Source organism: Oratosquilla oratoria, chromosome 11, assembly GCF_046742065.1.
Source record: "Oratosquilla oratoria isolate Oo_2021 chromosome 11, ASM4674206v1, whole genome shotgun sequence".
NCBI lineage: Eukaryota > Metazoa > Arthropoda > Malacostraca > Stomatopoda > Squillidae > Oratosquilla > Oratosquilla oratoria.
The window spans coordinates 4,047,104-4,064,754 of NC_134787.1; the positions used below are offsets into that span (position 1 = coordinate 4,047,104).

The following is a 17,651-nucleotide window of genomic DNA, read 5'->3' on the forward strand; positions in this document are numbered from 1 at the left end:
AACTGGATTTGCCCACTTTATCCCCAACAGTGAAGGTGTGTTTGTTTATTTACCTAGTTGTATCATACGGGAGAGGGGAGCTAAGCTCGGGGTGTCACGTCATTGTATCTCGCCATATCCAGTTTGCTCTTGAATTCTTGTATTTTTTGCACACAGTGTGTGTGTGTGTGTATGTGTTGAATTTACCTGATTTTGTTATAGGAAAGATGCTCGTGAGATCCTTTCTCATATTCTCCACCATACCTAGCTTATGAATTTAGTTTGGGCAATATTATCGTCTATTCTAGGTTTTAATGTATTTGTATGGAAAACTGTATTTCTTGACATCTTTTAGATTTGTTTTAACTTTGCTCCCTGACCTCAGAACTTGCTTGTCCCAGATTTTGAGAACTTTGTCGTTTTTATACCTTTTAATGTCCTGAACACTTCTGTCAAGTCACCGCTTACACTTCTCTCCTTCGTTGATAGTAGGCACAGTGGTTTCAGTCTCTCTTGATGTGTTTATTATCATTGTTGAGCCAATTTGGTCAATGTTCTTTGTATGCTGTCAATGCTGTTTATATCCTTCACCCTATGCGGAGACCATAGCACCGTTGTGTACTTTCAGTTTGCTTCTTCAATAAATTTCCTCAACCCGCGGCAATTTTGCCTTTCCAATATTGTACCTGTCTCGCATTTGAGATTCATGCTTGGGCCCTATATCTCCATCCGCCAATTGGAATTCAATTGCTACAAGGTCACTCTTTCCTTTGGGGCTCGTGTAACTCGAGGATTCATTGTTATGGTCCTTGGTTAGTAGCAGGTTTAATTTTACTGGAGTACGTATCTTACGAAACTTGTACCCATTGTGTCATTGTGTTTTCTTTTGCATTATATAACAGAAAAGTTCATTACCACTTACCTCCCGTTCCTTCCTTTTCTCATGCATCGGCAGGAACCATATATCCCCGGAACCGAGGACAATTCTGCGCCGCTGGTATAATGTAATCAAGTTTGTGGAAATCGTACAGTGAGATAAACCGGTGGTGCGTCACTTGGGTGGCCGGCCGACCGGCCCGACTCGTTGCCTCTCGTCGGTAAGGTTTCGTGGTAATTGGCGAGGACCCTTGCTGAAGCCACGTCTCGACCACTCGCTCGCTCGCTCGCTCTTTGGACGAGTATACACAGACAGAGCACCACTTTCTTTGTTGAATTTTGTAATTTTTCCGCTCCGACGGAAGCTTGCGTCAACGGCAAGAATACCTTTATTGTTCGACTCTCAGGTATAGGACCCCTGGTTATCTACGACGAAAGAGCATAGAAATTGGTTTCTGACCGTTATTCAACATCATATCGGCGTTTTCGACTTGACGTCTCGCGTCCGTTTTGGAGGTCGTGTCCAGTCGCGTCACTTGCGTTACGGAGCTGCCTAGTGTAGGGCTTATGGTCTCTTGCAGTCTCCTTCATTCTTATGTTCTTATGAGTTACTGGGGTCGAACCCCAGTAGATGGAAGTCCGATAATTCGAGTCGCTCTTGCAATTGTTTCAATATCTACCCCCGTGTTTGTCACCAAGACGACTATTTATGGGGAGACCTTAATTGACATGGAGTAACGTGGCATAGAAATTATAGTTTGGCAGAATCGATAAAGTCAGATTTAGTTTAATTACAAATATGGAAACAACATTTTGAAAGTAAATTACGAAGATTGCATTATTTCTAAAGATGATTAGATAACTTTTAAAAAATTAAGTACATTTTTCAAAGAATGTAGGAAAATTTGCTTTTTGAGCCTTCATAACTCCTCAGGATTTTCTGAAAATCATTCCATTTGGAGTCGTTTGTTCCTGTTTCCGACCCCGTGCTGCCCCGGAACATCGGAATGAAGGTGTATGATTCGTGTAGACGTGTACTGGTAACAAGTAAAGCCGACCACGCGATAAGTTCACATTTCACAAGAAAGAATGCGAAGCTGTTGTCACACAATGAATAAGGTTTGTAGCTTCTAGACACCATCCGTGTGCATGTGTGTGTTTGTTTGTGTGTGTGTATGTTTGTGTTTGTACGCGCTGGCAACGTCTTTTGTTTCTGTCCCATGCGCATTGATGATGCAGCATTTCCCACACCGTGACATGTCGAGTGCGCCTCTGAAACGACATGACGTCACGGGACAATAAAGAACATGACCACCGCGTCTGGCTTGTAATTCGTTTAGCTTAATGGAAAGTTTCCCGAGTTTTCTGGCAACGTCAGACCATTTTATTAGGTTTGAGTCCCAAATTCCATTTACTCGAAATAAAAAAATTATTTAATCCTCTAATGAAAAGAGAATGTCCTCTCCTCAATAGTTGGGGAGAGTAGGGGAGGACACCAAATGTTCTGTTGCATGAAGACAGAGGATGAACACAAACACACACACACACACACACACACACACACACACACACACACACACACACACACACACACACACCTGGCAGAATTTGCCAAACGAGAGTTTACAAAGGTAAAATGTATTGTCCGATAAAAGCTTTAAGTACGTCACAGTATTGATGGGGTCGGAGTGCCGACCTGTACACAACACTGTGGTGAGTGGCACCGAAGCTCACAGGGACGCTACTGTGGAGCTGCTGCTGCTGCAGCTGCTGCAAGGACGTCGGCGGGCCACCGCTGCCACTGCTGGACGAGAGCCGGCCCGGCCGCAGCAGAGTCCTGCAAAGCATCACCGTGGCCCTGAGTCAAAGGCTCCCACTTAACCTCTGTCACCCCCTTGTCTTCACTTACCGGCTCCCATCCACACCCACCTCCGTCTCTCTCTCTCTCTCTCTCTCTCTCTCTCTCTCTCTCTCTCTCTCTCTCTCTCTCTCTCTCTCTCTCTCTCTCTCTCTCTCTCTCTCTCTCTCTCTCTCTCTCTCTCTCTCTCTCTCTCTCTCTCTCTCTCTCACACACACACACACACTCTCTCTCACTCACTCTCTTTACCCCCCCTCTCTCACTCTCTCTCTCTCTCTCTCTCTCTCTCTCTCTCTCTCTCTCTCTCTCTCTCTCTCTCTCTCTCTCTCTCTCTCTCTCTCTCTCTCTCTCCTCTTCCTCATCCCACGCCGTCGCTTTGACCTTCTTCCTCCGTCTCATCTTTCTCGTCATTTTTTCCGTCCTGTCGCCGTTTCTTTCACAATTTTCCTCTCTTCCCTCTCTCCCTCCCTCCCTATCCCTACCTTCCCTTCCCTTCTCCTTCCTTTCCCAACCCCTTCCCTTCACTTCCCCTTCCCCTACCTTCTCTTTCCTTCCCTTTCCCGTCCCCTCTTTGTTTTCCCCTTCCAAATCCTCTCCCTTCCCTTCCATGCCCTTTCCATTTCCCTTCCCCCCCTTTACCCTTTCCGTTTCCCTTCCCGACGTTATGCACCCCCACTCCTTCCCTTCCCTTCCCTTCCCTTCCCTTCCCTTCCCTTAGGGATCAGTGATGGCTGCTACCTGAACAGTGGAGGATCTGTGAGGTGAACGCTGGCTAGAATGATTCTCCTGTCCTCCCATCGTCAGACCTCAGTGACACTCCTGATCAGAAGGTGCAGAATTAACCCTAGATGTTGATTAAATTCTATTCGTGCGCAACATGCACATACGCGCGGACGGACACACACACACGCGAGCGCATACTAATGACTTGCTTACAAGAGTGGCATTTCATTATTTAGATGAGGATGATGTGACAGAAATGTCTGGTTCTCTCTAAACAGGAATACGCAGCAGTAGTTTGATCACAAAAATGAATGAATGAGGGGACGGAGAGGTGGCGTAGACGATTTAATGAAACGGCCATGGTGTGGATGTGCTGTCTTGCGACATCGCTTCTGACCCAGGGCAGTGGGCGAGATCCAGGAATGACCCGTCATCCAGGAGTCAAGATGAGAGGGAGGGAAGGAGGGAGGGGTAGTGGATGGGAGTGGAATGGGTGGGAGTGGTTTTTATGCTTCAGTTTTTTGCTACCTCCCTTGTAAGGGGAAAAAACCTTTGGTATATGTATGTTTACACGCCCCCCCATATATATATATATATATATATATATATATATATATATATATATATATATATATATATATATATATAATGAGAAAGATTACAAAGAGTGGCAACCGAAGCGACTCCAAGCCTGGCTGATAAGACATATGATTAGAGACTAAAAGATCTGGGATTTTCCACATTAGAAGAGCGAAGAGAGGTGATATAATGATTATATTTAGATTGAAAAGTGGTATGATATATATATTTAGATAAAAAAAAGGAACGGAAATGGACAGCGAGGACGTAGTGTTGTGAAATGAAAGAGATCCTCTTGAAATATAAAGATTGGATAAAATTTGATGAGAACCAGAACTATCCATTAGATACGTCAATTCGTGGAATGAGAAGAATGATCTTGGCCACTATCATTAATGAATCTACAGAAGGGCTAAGCCTGAGGAATGGAAAGATGGTGACGGGACTCCATGAGTACAGTCGCAACCCCGTATACTACAACTAGGTAAACACAAGGAGAAATGTCCACTAGCGACTGATCCATTCTCTTCCTCCTCCTCCTCCTCCTCCTCCTCCTCCTCCTCCTCCTCCTCCTCCTCCTCCTCCTCCTCCTCCTCCTCCTCCTCCTCCTCCTCCTCCTCCTCCTCACCCTCCTCCTCACCCTTACCCTCTCTTCCCGTATGGGACATTGACACCATGAATTCATGCCATCAATACTTTAGGGATTTCAGTAATACTCCTACGGACCAGAGTCTCGCAGCATCCTTATGTCATTAGAAATTATTTTCCATTTAAAAAGACTGTTCCAACCATCCTTAAGTGCTTTCCTTTACCACCCTTGTGACTGCTACAGCTCCTCAGCGCGATTGTGTCCCCCTAAGGATAGAAGCGCTTGTCATCGTCGATGAAATACTAATTAATCCTCCTCCTCCACCTCCTCTTCCTCCTCTGCCACCAGCCTGTTCCTCCTCCTGCTCCTTGACATAGAAACAGACCCACACCAGTACAAGTCCAGCATGCACATGTATAAGAAGTCAATGAATGTTGTCCCTCGATGTCGTTAACTTTTTTGAGATAAGATGTCATAAAGCCGCACCAAGTTAGATTACTTTCCTTATCAGATAATATTTTGAGGAAATTGCTCTGGTCGAGGCGAGGACACCCCCCCCCCCCAACAACAACAACAACAACTCCTGCCTGAGGGAGATGGAGCCGCCCTCGGAAGGCCTCTTGGGTGCTCCAAGAAGAACCGCGCGGAGATCGTAATGAAACGAAGTTAGCCCGTTGCTGTGGAGCTCAGGCTTTATATAATGACCCTGTTACGAAGAATGTCTTATCTGAGGGCATTTTAATGTCGTTAAGCCATCGTAATGAGTTGCGAATGGTATCTTTAATGTGCTGTTGTGAACACTATCGTAAGACATTGCAATGTGTCGTAAGATATTGTGATGCCAATAGTAACCGTATTGATTTTAGCGATCTTTGGGAAAGTTGAGAAAGGGACTTACGATGGTTTCATGCACGCTGTGGTCTCGCCACGTGGTGGACGTGGGAGAGGGTCGTCGCCATCATTCTCGTTCGTCTTCTCTCGAGCCAAGGAACACTTCCCTCGACCCGGAGATGCAGGGCCCAATGGGCTTGCCTCCCAGCCAGGCCAGGCCAGGCCAGGCCAGGCGGCCCAAGAATCTATACCCCCACTCCTCTGTGTATGTGTGTGTGTGCGTGCGTTTGTATGTGTGTGCGGGCGTGCTTGCGGATCTCTCTCTCTCTCTCTCTCTCTCTCTCTCTCTCTCTCTCTCTCTCTCTCTCTCTCTCTCTCTCTCTCTCTCTGAACTTCCAGTGTTTACTTTTTATTACATAAGATTAGAGAGTCAGTTGCATCAGAATCAGGCACCCATACGTTGCAGAAAATGTCGTCATTGGATTAGTCGAGGGAAGACCCAGGGACTGTTGCCGGCTGCCATAGGGCAACCTCCTCCTCCTCCTCCTTCGCCTCCTCTCCTCCTTCTTCTTCTTCTTCTTCTTCTTCTTCTTCTTCTTCTTCTTCTTCTTCTTCTTCTTCTTCTTCTTCTTCTTCTTCTTCTTCTTCTTCTTCTTCTTCTTCTTCTTCTTCTTCTTCTTCTTCTTCTTCTTCTTCTTCTTCCACCTTCTTCTTCTTCTTCCACCTTCTTCTTCTTCTTCCACCTTTTAAAAAAAATGTGGATTACTTTTAACTTCTGCTATCTCTCCACTCCATTATCGCCCCATGTCTCCCTTATCATCTGTATGATTCCACCACTTCGGTGCGATATTGTCCCGAAGGATATAAGCGATGGTTATCGCTAAATATCATAGTGGGAACTTTCATTCCAACTGCCCCAATAACACAGTTACACATTTTGACACAAGGGCGCTAACATACACTCGTACTACGTACTTCAACACATTTCTGCTTCACACAGGAAAGTTGGCAAAGGGTAAAAGAGCAAAAGGAATGTATAGAGGAGAAGTACCATTTGCATTGGAAGAAGGTTTGGGCTAATATTAGTAAGCTTTGCTAATGTTTAATAATAGAAATCGGAATGCCCCACTTTGTATCGAAGAGAACCAAGAGCGCGCGCGCACACACACGCACACACACACACACACACACACACACACACACACACACACACACACACACACACACACACTCACACACTCTCACCCTCCCTCCCTCCCTGCGGGAAATGTCGCGTGATGGTAGGAGAGTTAATGAGCGAGGGAGTGCAAAATAGTGCCCCTAATGACCCGGAAAGGAGCCGGTTTAGAAACGTGTGGGCGGTTTATCGCGGCGCGGTATTAACAACGACGAGGTAGCGGGGGGACGGCGCGGCGCGGCGCGGTCGCTTCCGCCCTCGTCAGCGTCATCGAACGTCACTTGACGTGGCGACATCTGTAGACGCACGTGGGTTGGTTACTGACATAGAACACATTGGCAAAGGGTTACTAAGGCCAGATTCGCCCGCCTTGTTCCTTTCCTCCAGAGTTATCCTATGATATTCCGAACTTTTGATGGTGAGCTCGATTCGCCTCGCACGTTTTTTTTTTTTTTTTTTTTTTTTTTTTTGTCGCAGTGGTCGTCTGAGTGGATCAGGTCGAACTGTTTGCGTGCCCCCCTCCCCCCCCTCTCTCTCTCTCTCTCTCTCTCTCTCTCTCTCTCTCTCTCTCTCTCTCTCTCTCTCTCTCTCTCTCTCTCTCTCTCTCTCTCTCTCCATATATAAATTCAGTTTTCTTTTGAAACGTAATGCCTCATGGGTGCAGACCACCTTTTCAGCGGCTCCATGTCGTGCCCTAGAAAGAGAGAGAGCGTCAGTCAGTCCACAGGCTTATTATGTTCATTTGACAGGTGGTGATACTTAACTATGAGCAGCTGGGGTTGCACTGCCATAAGAAGAGTAAGGAAACTGGTGTAAGATACCCCTACAGCTACCCTGTGTGTGCGTGTGCGTGTGCGTGTGTGTATCTGTGTCTGTGTGTCTTATGCCGTCCACGTATTTTAAATGAGCCCAAGCTAAGCAGTGATGCCGTCACCAACTTCATCTTGGTTTTCCTTCAAGGTGACGTTACCAAATGGTTCGAAGTGCCAGTCTTGGTTATCAGATTATAATGTTACCTGTAGTGCCGGAAGCTTTGGGAGTAAGAGTTATGTTGAGACATTGTGACAAGTTGAAAAAGGTGGAAAAAGAGAGTCACGGGTCTCGTTCCGAGTTTATTCCTGACCGGTTTCGCTTGTAGCTTCCTCTGAAGAAGCTACAAGCGAAACCGGTCAGGAATAAACTCGGAACGAGACCCGTGACTCTCTTTTTCCACCTTTTTCAATAAGAGTTATGTATGGTTCTTTGTGCCCTAATTTTCCTCCCTCCCTCCCTCTCTTCCTTCTCCCCTCCTTTACTCCTCTTGAACCTTTAGGCTTGATTCACACTATCGGTCCGGGCGCGGTCCGCTCCCGCTCCGCTCTCGGTCTGGTCCAATATTGTCTCATTAATTTCAGTGTGTTAGTGCTGTTGCTTGGGGGTCAGCGAGGCAGTAATTCTCTGATTTCCCGCGGAATGATTACCCATCCCGTTTCCTTGATACCAAAGAAAAATAGGCACAAAAGTTATTGCGAGAATGGTATTTTGGGCACAGACGCAGAGAAGACAGGCCGGCCTTTTCTCAGCCAAAGTCTTGAGGAAGAACATCGACGTGATCTTTTGTGTCCAAGATAGGAGGTTCTCAGATGGTACCGTGCCTTTCGAACTTCTCGAGGATCGTAAATTGTTTACTTCTGCAGATTGCCGAAATCTTGCAAAATCTCTCTTTCGCTGCCCCGACAAAATGCTCGTACATCGGTAAGAAATTGCAGGGTTATTTTTCCCTCCTCGGCCAACAACATCTCCCAACAATCTTACTTCCTTATCAGCACCTCCCCTTTCCCGGTTCAGCAGAAGTGTTGCCTCATCTCTCGGGAGGGAAAAAAAAAAAAAAAAAGAAAAAAAAAATCTTATCTCTGACTTCTTGTCCATATGCCTTCTTGGACGATGACGACGCCTTGCGCCTCGGATCGTACTTCGTCAGACTTCATGTAGATCAGTTCGAGTATCTTCGAAGGAAACATACATATATTTCCCGCCGGGTGACTGACCTCATGGGACCTTTTTCTTATGACATTAACCCCAGCTCGATGACATCCTGTACAGATTTCTCGTGCCTCTCTCACCTTAAAAAATAAATGAAATAAATAGATATAAACCCCGGAGAAGCCTTGGACTTCTTTGCTCCTAAGTGTCCGCCACATCCAAGCGCGTTAAAAGTGACATATTTGAATTTGGGCTCAAAATTTCAAGGTCTTGGGCCCAAGAAATACACGGTTCCTGTTTTCGTCTGGTATCTTGGTTCGCAGTCCCCTTCATCACGCCCCACCCCCGAGGTAACGAATAAAAATCGCCTGGCCGTTCCTTGGACGAAACTCTACAGGGCGGCGTCGTAAGCAGTTGGATTGGAAGGCATGTACCGCTCGTGTTGCAAAGGTTTAAGTGGCCTTCTGAGGGCCATGAGAGGGCCCTTAGCGGCCCCAGCGGTCCGAATGCATACTTGGCGTTATTGTCTCGCGGTGTTGGTTCTGTTTTCTGTTTCATTCTTGCACTGATATCAGTCCACCAGAGCCGAGAGCAAGCGGTAACGGAGTCGAGCGGACTGCTGCTGACGCTGCTGCTATGAGAGTCATATCTAATTTTGCTTCTCTACCCCGGTGCGTCCCTGCGTACCATACATTTTGTTGTGGCGAACGCCAGTCGGGTTGCCTGCCTTAAGTCACAGTGCACGGGGGTACACTACTTGCACTATTGGTGACCAGGGCTGCTTATCCAACAATTTGCCTCGGCTGCTTATCCAACAATTTGCCTCAAGTCTTTTGTGTAAAATTTTGTTTTGGGTGTTGACTTTAGTGTGAATGTTGTTGAAAGAAATATGAAAGGGTCAAAATGGTCCAATTATTTTTGTATAGTGTATTTTCAACATTTGATTACTATTTGTGACTTATAACTCAGGTTAACCTGATTTAGCCCAGTCCAACTCATCTAATCGCCATCTTGATAATAATCCTTTGTAGTGTACTTCCGCAGAGTTCGTCCTTTTGACTTGACAGGTTCATTTAGCTGAGCTAAATGAAATGTCTCACTTTTGGCACAGTAACAGGAGTACAGTGCGTCATGGTATGAAACTGGGCGAACAGCTGATTGCGTATCACAGTCAGTCAGTTGAAGTCGTAGTCAGTCAGTTGAAGTCGTGAATGGTATTGAAAAGTTTGAGGTAATTGAACTTTTAACCTCGCAGTAGTGTATGGGTGGGGGGGATGATGGTTCCTCGACTAAATGAAATCACCTGACGACAAACAGAGGAAGTGTCTCCAAGAACACAGAAAGTGTTGAGATTGTTTTGGCAAACGCTAGATGTTTTGTTTTTACTGAAGAGGCGCGGGTTTTGTCTAGGTCGACCAGGGGAGACCTCGTGAAATGTGAGGACATAGTTGACCCGGTCTTGCGAAGAACGCCGGGCGAGTTCATTCAGCGGAAAGACGCTTGCGCCCGTCAGGTCAGTCACCAACCCGCGCCGGTGCCACCGTTGGACACATCCGGTCCCAGACATCTACGTCAGCACCAGTCACCCCAAGAACCTGCCCGCCTCGTGTGCTTACCGGCAGCCTGACTTGACCGACAGCCGCACACCATGTGTGTAGGGTGCAAGAGGAGGAGGAGGAGGAGGAGGAGAAAGAGGGGAGGCATTGGGATGACGGGAGAGGGTGTATGCGCGGGATGCGTGTGATCAAGATCAATAGAGAAGGTCTGCCAATACGCACCTCTGCTGACGTCACGGGGCCGGAAGCTCTCATTAGATTTTGGGCTCCAACCCTTTCGACAGGGAGACGTAGCCTACTCGACGGATTTCGCGGTGGCTCAATGCAGGCGATTTTATTCGGGCGAAGAAGTCGGGACAGAGCGGGTTCTAGACCAATGAAACCCTTTTGCTCCTGCATATACCCCCCTTGGACTTGATCAAATCGTCTAGCATCAGCTAGGACGAAATATGTAAAGTATTTCACTGTGTTGAACGAGTCGAATCCCGCCCTTCGCGAGGCTGGGAGCCCGCAGCTGAAGGGGTCATGTGGAACTGAACGAAATCGCCTGGAATCAGAATGAAAGGATAGTGTGCCATCCACTGCGGTAGGGATTGACGGCAGACTGACAGTCCGGCGTTTCCGTATGACGTCACGCGCCAGCCATTACAAAATGTGTTTAGTAAGCAGACCTTCTCTCCTTGAACCGGGGATCGAAGTCCTTCATTATCGTGTTTATGAATTTTTTAGGACCTATCGTGGCTTCGAGTGTCTTCACCCACTCCACCACTCCATCCGGCAGAGTAGAATCGTTACCCTTCATATTCCGTGATGACTGGCGGCGCCCGTCGTGACTGCGGCAGATGCCAGGCGATCTTGTTCAGCTTCAGCCTAGGGTCAGGTCAGGTCAGGTCAGGTCTTGATCGGTCGGTAGATTTTATTTATTTATTTATTTATTTATTACTCATTTATATATTTCTCTTTTTATTTATTTTGTAATCACAACGGGGTATGCAATGGGGTCAATAAGGAGGGATCGTATTATTGTTGTGTATCGCCTTCAGCGTCGCCGTCAATGTTTTGCTGGAAAAGGAGGTTGCATGGCCTTGGGTCGCTATTATTAGAGTGCGTGATGCACCCGGCAGCGACGGCGGAGCTGTAGGCGGTGTTGGCGAAGCACCAAGGGGCATGGAGGACATGACGCCGAGGTAGGTAGTCTGTCACTTGACAGTCGCGGCCGCCGGACCCGCTTCGGGACGGTGACGAGGTCGTTTTGCGTTCGTCCTGGGAGGTGACGCATGCAGGTGATTTTATTCAGTTGAAGGGGGGTTCGGGGGGGGGGTAGGGAAGAAGGACGTGGGACAAACCAAGCTCTCTGTCCGTTCCGAGTACGTCACCATGTTAAAGGGGCGTTTGAGGTCCGGATTTTTCGGCCTAATAAGCTTTGACGTCAGTCGGTCTGTCTCAGATTCACGGCGACTTCATTGCGTCATCCCGTGCCTTGTGGCTCCAGAGACCTTTCCTCCGCGTCGGCTGACGATCGGGTAAACTGATTTGTCCCGGGAGGGTGAAGTCGCCGGACGCTTGCCAGAATCAAATCCTTAAAGGCCACGTTTCCCCAAGGCGGGGCTTCAGGTTCGTGTGACCTCTTCTTGACCTGAGGTCCTCCGTAGCTGAGTCAACCCCCCCCCCTGGTTTAAGCTAGTGTAACCGTTGGATAGGTTAGTGTAACCGTTAAATAGGTTTGTTGGTTACGTAAGGAGGACTTAATGCGGGCGAGATAAACTCCAAAACGGGAGTTTTCTACTTTTAATTAACAATTGAGGCAAATCTGGTTTGCAAATATGATAAAACTACAATTGGGCCCTATGGGCTAAATACTCTTACAATAAGTGCCAGGCCTTGACCTAGGGCACAATAGGCTGGCAGCCTGCTCTGACGACTGGCCGGTAGGCTCTTGACCTACCCAGCCTCTCGCCTACGTGACATGGGTGTTAAAGGTTATATAGGTTGTTAGTAGGTTACTGTAAGCAAAGGCGTTAGTCTCGCTATTCTATGCATTAGGGTCAGTTTATATATGAGGGTTAGTCCTATAGTTAGTGGATATTGTTAGGTATATTATATCTATGTTAGTTTATGCGTAATATACTAGGGCAGTTATAATAAAAGGACTTTTGATAAGTTAGTCTGGTGACATTGGGTATCTATCTTGTTTGTCATGAAATATGCTGCGTTAGGGGTATGGTGTGGGAAATGCAAGGTTAGCAAGAAGGGGAGTCTCGCTATGTTGCAAGCCTGTGGATCACGTGCGTGGTGGGTGATGGTTACACTAGAATAAAGTCTCTAAAGTCACGGGCACAAAGAGCATAGCCCCTGTAACGTGAACCTATTCCACTTCTCCCGCAGCTCGATAAAATCATCTGGTCTTGGGATAATGTTTCTAAATTGCAGCGTGGACACGGATATGGTGAGAGAGGGCCGACGTACGGGCGCGCTCTGATGTCATAGAAATTAAATAAATACATATATACTAAATACCAAAAGCCTTTATAAGGTGAGAGGCCGACTCAAAGCATACATCCATCGTGCACCCATGCAAAACCTATTCGTTCCTCTCTCTCTCTCTCTCTCTCTCTCTCTCTCTCTCTCTCTCTCTCTCTCTCTCTCTCTCTCTCTTCCCTCCTCCCCACTCTTAACACCCAATGGATGAAATGTCGTCCCTGTCCCCGCTTCACTGCTCGGGTCAGAGGACCGGAGCAGTGGGAAAAAATGTAACTGGCTTCTTGCTCTTTAGCGGGCAGAGAAAACCATCCACCAGTAAATAAAGTTGTTGGGCGTTAGCCAGAATAAATCACACTAAAGTCTTGCTTGTATATATATATATATATATATATGTGTGTGTGTGTGTGTGCGCGCGCGCGCGTGCACGATCGTGCTTATGCGTGAAGAAGAGTGTTTGAAAAATAGTGTTGTCTATGGGAGTGTATATGTAGAGTAGTGAGGGTTGGTCGATTCTTATGATTTCGAAGATGAAAAATCTTTTGGAAACGGCTGATCTGTTTATATATAGACCCCGTCCATTGCAAGATATGCATTGTCTCTGGATTCAAGGACATCGTCCGGTATATATCTTGTGTTTCCCGACTGTCTCGCGACAATTGTTATGGTTGTGCTGCAATATTCCAGATACATTATTTTGTAATGTTTATGCACAGATACTCTAATCCCCGTACATGTGTATCGTGATTAGTGTTTGTGGCTTGTTGAGGGACAAATAGTCGTTACATTTCAGAAAAACTAAATTTAACAAAAATAATAAGATTAATCATAATGACAGTATAAAAAGTCATAATGTAGTATATATATAGTAATAATAATAAATAATAAAAAGAATGCGACACATGTTGTGTGTATGCGTGTGATTCCTTTTTGATAGTTGTACGATTCCAGGATGTATTGTTGAGAAAAAATACTAGTACATGCATTGCTGAATTTACAAGGTGAACAGAGCTGGCTGAACTTTCGTTAAGGTAGACAACTCGTGAGGTTTCAGAGGGCCGCCAGCTGAATTTATTCACGTGAGAGAAAGATAGTAGCGTCTCCCCCAATATATATATATATGTATATATATACATATAAACATGTATATACATATAAACGTATATATATATATATGTATGTATGTATTTGCCTACCACGACATCCCCTCTTGCCTCGGAGGGGCCCCTTCTGTAGCCAACATGTTCAAAGCGAGACAGATTTTTCTTATTCAACACTTTAGTAGATTTTATTCTGGCTAATGGCAAGGAAGTTATTAGTTTGGTAGAATAGAGGGGGAGGGAGCCTCCCTCGATCGAGAAGGCATGAAGTTGCCGGACAGGCTTTCCTCCCCGTTCATCTGAACAGGAAGAGGTGGGGAGCTGTTCTCTGCTTAGGGGTCGGGGGTTAAGGGGAAGAACTGGGGGGGGGGGTCTGTGCCTTGTGTCACCCGGGAACGAGGGGGCACTGCGGGTTCGGCGCTAAACAGCTCTTGATTCGCTTAGCCAGGAAGTCCCTCCGGCTGATACACACCACAACACGTGTCAGCGTATTTGTTGTGTGCGTGTTTCCGGTTGCATATACGTGCGTGCGTATGTGTGTGTGTGTGTGTGTGTGTGTGTGTGCGTGTGTGTGTGTGTGTGCGCGGCGCGCGCATTGCTTTTTATGCGAAGGTAGTCAAACTAGCATGGACTGGTCATGCAGAGGTCTGGAGCAATTTGCACCCCCATGACCTTCGTCAGGTTGGACCAGGTCGGCAAGAACGCAGTGCCGGCTCTCGTAGAGCGCTCTTACTTTGCTCCTCTCTCTCTCTCTCTCTCTCTCTCTCTCTCTCTCTCTCTCTCTCTCTCTCTCTCTCTCTCTCTCTCTCTCTCTCTCTCTCTCTCTCTCTCTCTCTTTCTCTCTCTCACATATATTTTGCATTTTGAGAAGGAATGAATATTGAGAGGGATTTGGAAGGTGTGTGTGGTAGGTGGCACGAGGAGTATAGACAAACAGACAGACAGACGGGCGATCCGTGGCACTCTCAAGAGGCACTAACGTTGGTGTGTGTTTTCTTTTCAGAGTGCGGGACTAGAGTGGTGGTCGGGGGCACGGAGTGGCGGTACTTCGCGCTCCAGCTGGACCACGACCTCCTCCACACCATCGCCGCCCTCTACCCGGAGTGGTTCAAGGTGAGAGCGAGAGTGAGAGAGGAACACCTCCCCTTCCTCCTCCTTCCCCGGGAGTGAGGAGGAGACCTCTGGGGGTTCGGAGGCACGGCGGCACCCGAATTCGCAGACTTGGTCGGTCACAGGTCCCTTCAGCGCGGTGGTGCCTTGTGTAGGAGTCGGTGATGGTAAACGCCAGACCTTTTGAATCACCCTGAGGGCAGGACCCGAGGGGGTCACGATTGACCGGAGATGCAGTCCCGGTCGAGATCAACTGAATAAAACCGTTTGGCGTTTACCTCATTAGTTACTAAAGGACGTCACCGAACTGAAGGTGCTAGTGGCGGTGTTTCATATTTAAGATAAGTGACAACTGAAGGTGCATACACTTGGGACCAATGTCATCCTTGCCTTACAACCTTGAAGACTGACACCCGGTTCCCGGGCCAGTCATGAGAGGTCAGTGGGTCCAGTTGGGGTCTGTTGCTGGATTTCTAAATTCAGAGGGGGGGGCACAAATAGAATTAGCCTGAATGTTTTTATATCCAATATCTTGCCTTGTTAGAAAATGAAGTACAAAATCATGTCATAAACAGAGGTAATCTGGGTCTTAGCGATCTTATGAAAATGAGATATCTTAACAATAGATTTTAATTTGTTGTCAAAGTCGTGCCTTCATTAAAATGTAATACAAAATCTTGTTGCAACAAGTGGTTGGCATAGGAAACCTCTCACGGCAGCAGATACTATAGTACAGTTTGATACTGAAATGCTCTTAGTACAAAGGCAAAGGTCATATGGTGCCACGAGTAATCATCAACCAGGGAATTTATAGAATAAATAAGCTTAATTTTAAGCCCGGACATGGGCAAAATGATTATTGATGAGAAATAAGATGTCGGTGGTTTTGTTTGGACTTCATAAACTGCAAACTGGACAATTTTAAATAAAGTTAAAAACTCGCATTTCAGTGACCTTGACCTCGGTCTTGGCCTTGACCCAATTACTTCCCGAAATTAAAGAGGGCATATAGGGACTATTACTCACTCACTTTCCTTGCATATAACTTTATGCTCTAATTTTTTTATTTATTTAACAAAAGGGACCATTTTCTTTAACCTCATCGTGGTAGGACTCGTATAGCATTCTGGCTAACACTAGATGATGATATATCTCTAGGTCGGACCGCCTGTCCCTTAGCAAAATCATGTGATAGCCAGAACGCGCGCGCGCACACACACACACACACACACACACACACACACACACACACACACACACACACACATACAACACACACACACACACACACACACACACACACACACACACACACACACACACACACACACACACACACACACACACACACACACACACACACACACACACACACACACACACCCGTACCTACGTACGTACCTGTGCTGTCCTTTCCTTTAAACCTGGATCCCTGTTGCCACAAAGGTCCAAACATTTGTGGTTATACCTCAGCCCCTGTTGACCTTTGTAACAGAGCCTCTGCCGAGTTCGGATTGAGTAGATGCTCCTGTACCTCTGCTCTTCCTGGCCTTTTCATTCAGCCATATTCCAGCTTTGACCTTTGTAGTCAAAACCCTGCCGGCCTTGAACTTACCCGTCACCCATCCTCTACCGTCCTTTGTCTGTACAGGAGTACCTTTGTCGACCATGTTGACCTTGATAACTGCACATCTGCCGGCCTTGAACTTTGTAGTTAGGCATTTGCTGCTGCCCTTGGTATTTTCTCTGCGCGCGGCCCCCACCTATGCGTGCCTCCAAAGCATCGCGTTATCGTTTCTCGTTTGGTGACCCTGGCTAGTCGGAAGTCGTCCCAAGTGATGTTTTTGCCTTCAGCTCGTAAGTCATAAACAATCTTAAGTGGAGTGTAAACGATACATAATTACCGTTCATAGAAAGACCAGACATTCGCCGTTCAACCAAGAGGACAACTTGGAACAAAACTGAGTCTCGAGTGCCCCACGTCACCTCCCACTTTCCTCACTCCTCACTTATCTTTCCTCCCTTACCTTAATAATTCTGGTATCACTCAGAGGGAAGAGAGGAAAAATAAAATAAAAATTATGTCACCGTATTGAATGGCGGATAGCTTGCGCCAAGAGACAGCAACGACCGAAGCCGTTACCTTTGCCCTGTGTGCTTAGACAGCCAGGACTATTGGTTGACCTCCAGCACCCGGTGGGGGTCAAAACCCAAAACGCCCCAGCGAAACACCGGTGGTTCCTCCGGCAAAAATTCTCTCCCTGCTGGATGGGTGCAGACCCTTGCCTGCGCCTTTCAAGGAGTTGGCTCCCGGCTGGCTGGCTGGCTGGCTGGCTGGCTGGTTGGCTGGCTCTGCTGATGCTTGCGCTGGAGCCGGCAGCGTGTCTGGGTCCCCGGAGATTTAGGTTCGAGTCCGGTCAAGTTGTGATAGAGCAAAGAGGTCTTTGAACTCCTGTAGAACTCGCAGTGGTGAGCCGTGAGATTTGCTTGGGTGGGATCCCTTGTCTTCCAGACTCCCCTTGCATCAGTTGATTCACTCCTGCGGTGAAATAAAGAGTCAATCAGTTGATAATTTCTTCAGAATTGCTGGCCTCGGCCTGGATGAACGCTTTAGAAGAGATATGTATGCTTAGCTGTACCTCGCAGCTTTAACAGGGAGTCATTTGATCGAGACCCATCTAGCCTGGAGACGCCGGCCCCCACATCTCAACGAAATTATATTTTTCCATAAAATCTGGACGCCCACAAAGTTTATCTAGGGGACCATACAGTGACCCAGCAGCGGAGACCAAGACTCCAACGTTATTATCATCATTATCCTTCTCCTCTTCTT

At 47.0% G+C, this 17,651-nt stretch overlaps 1 protein-coding gene across 14 annotated transcripts in view; it reads left to right on the forward strand.

Moving 5' to 3' along the window:
• Positions 1-17,651, forward strand: part of Mrtf (Myocardin-related transcription factor) — a 314,147-nt gene that overhangs the window by 260,194 nt on the left and 36,302 nt on the right. For 11 of the 14 annotated variants that reach the window (XM_076192250.1, XM_076192249.1, XM_076192254.1 and 8 more), the window contains one exon: positions 14,712-14,821. The exons of the other annotated variants lie outside the window; for them this stretch is intronic. Coding sequence is in view for 4 of the 11 variants with exons in the window: in XM_076192246.1 (XP_076048361.1) it covers positions 14,712-14,821 (110 nt within the window). In the remaining 7 variants the exon portion in view is untranslated. The remainder of the gene's footprint in view (positions 1-14,711; positions 14,822-17,651) is intronic. 14 annotated transcript variants of the gene reach the window in all.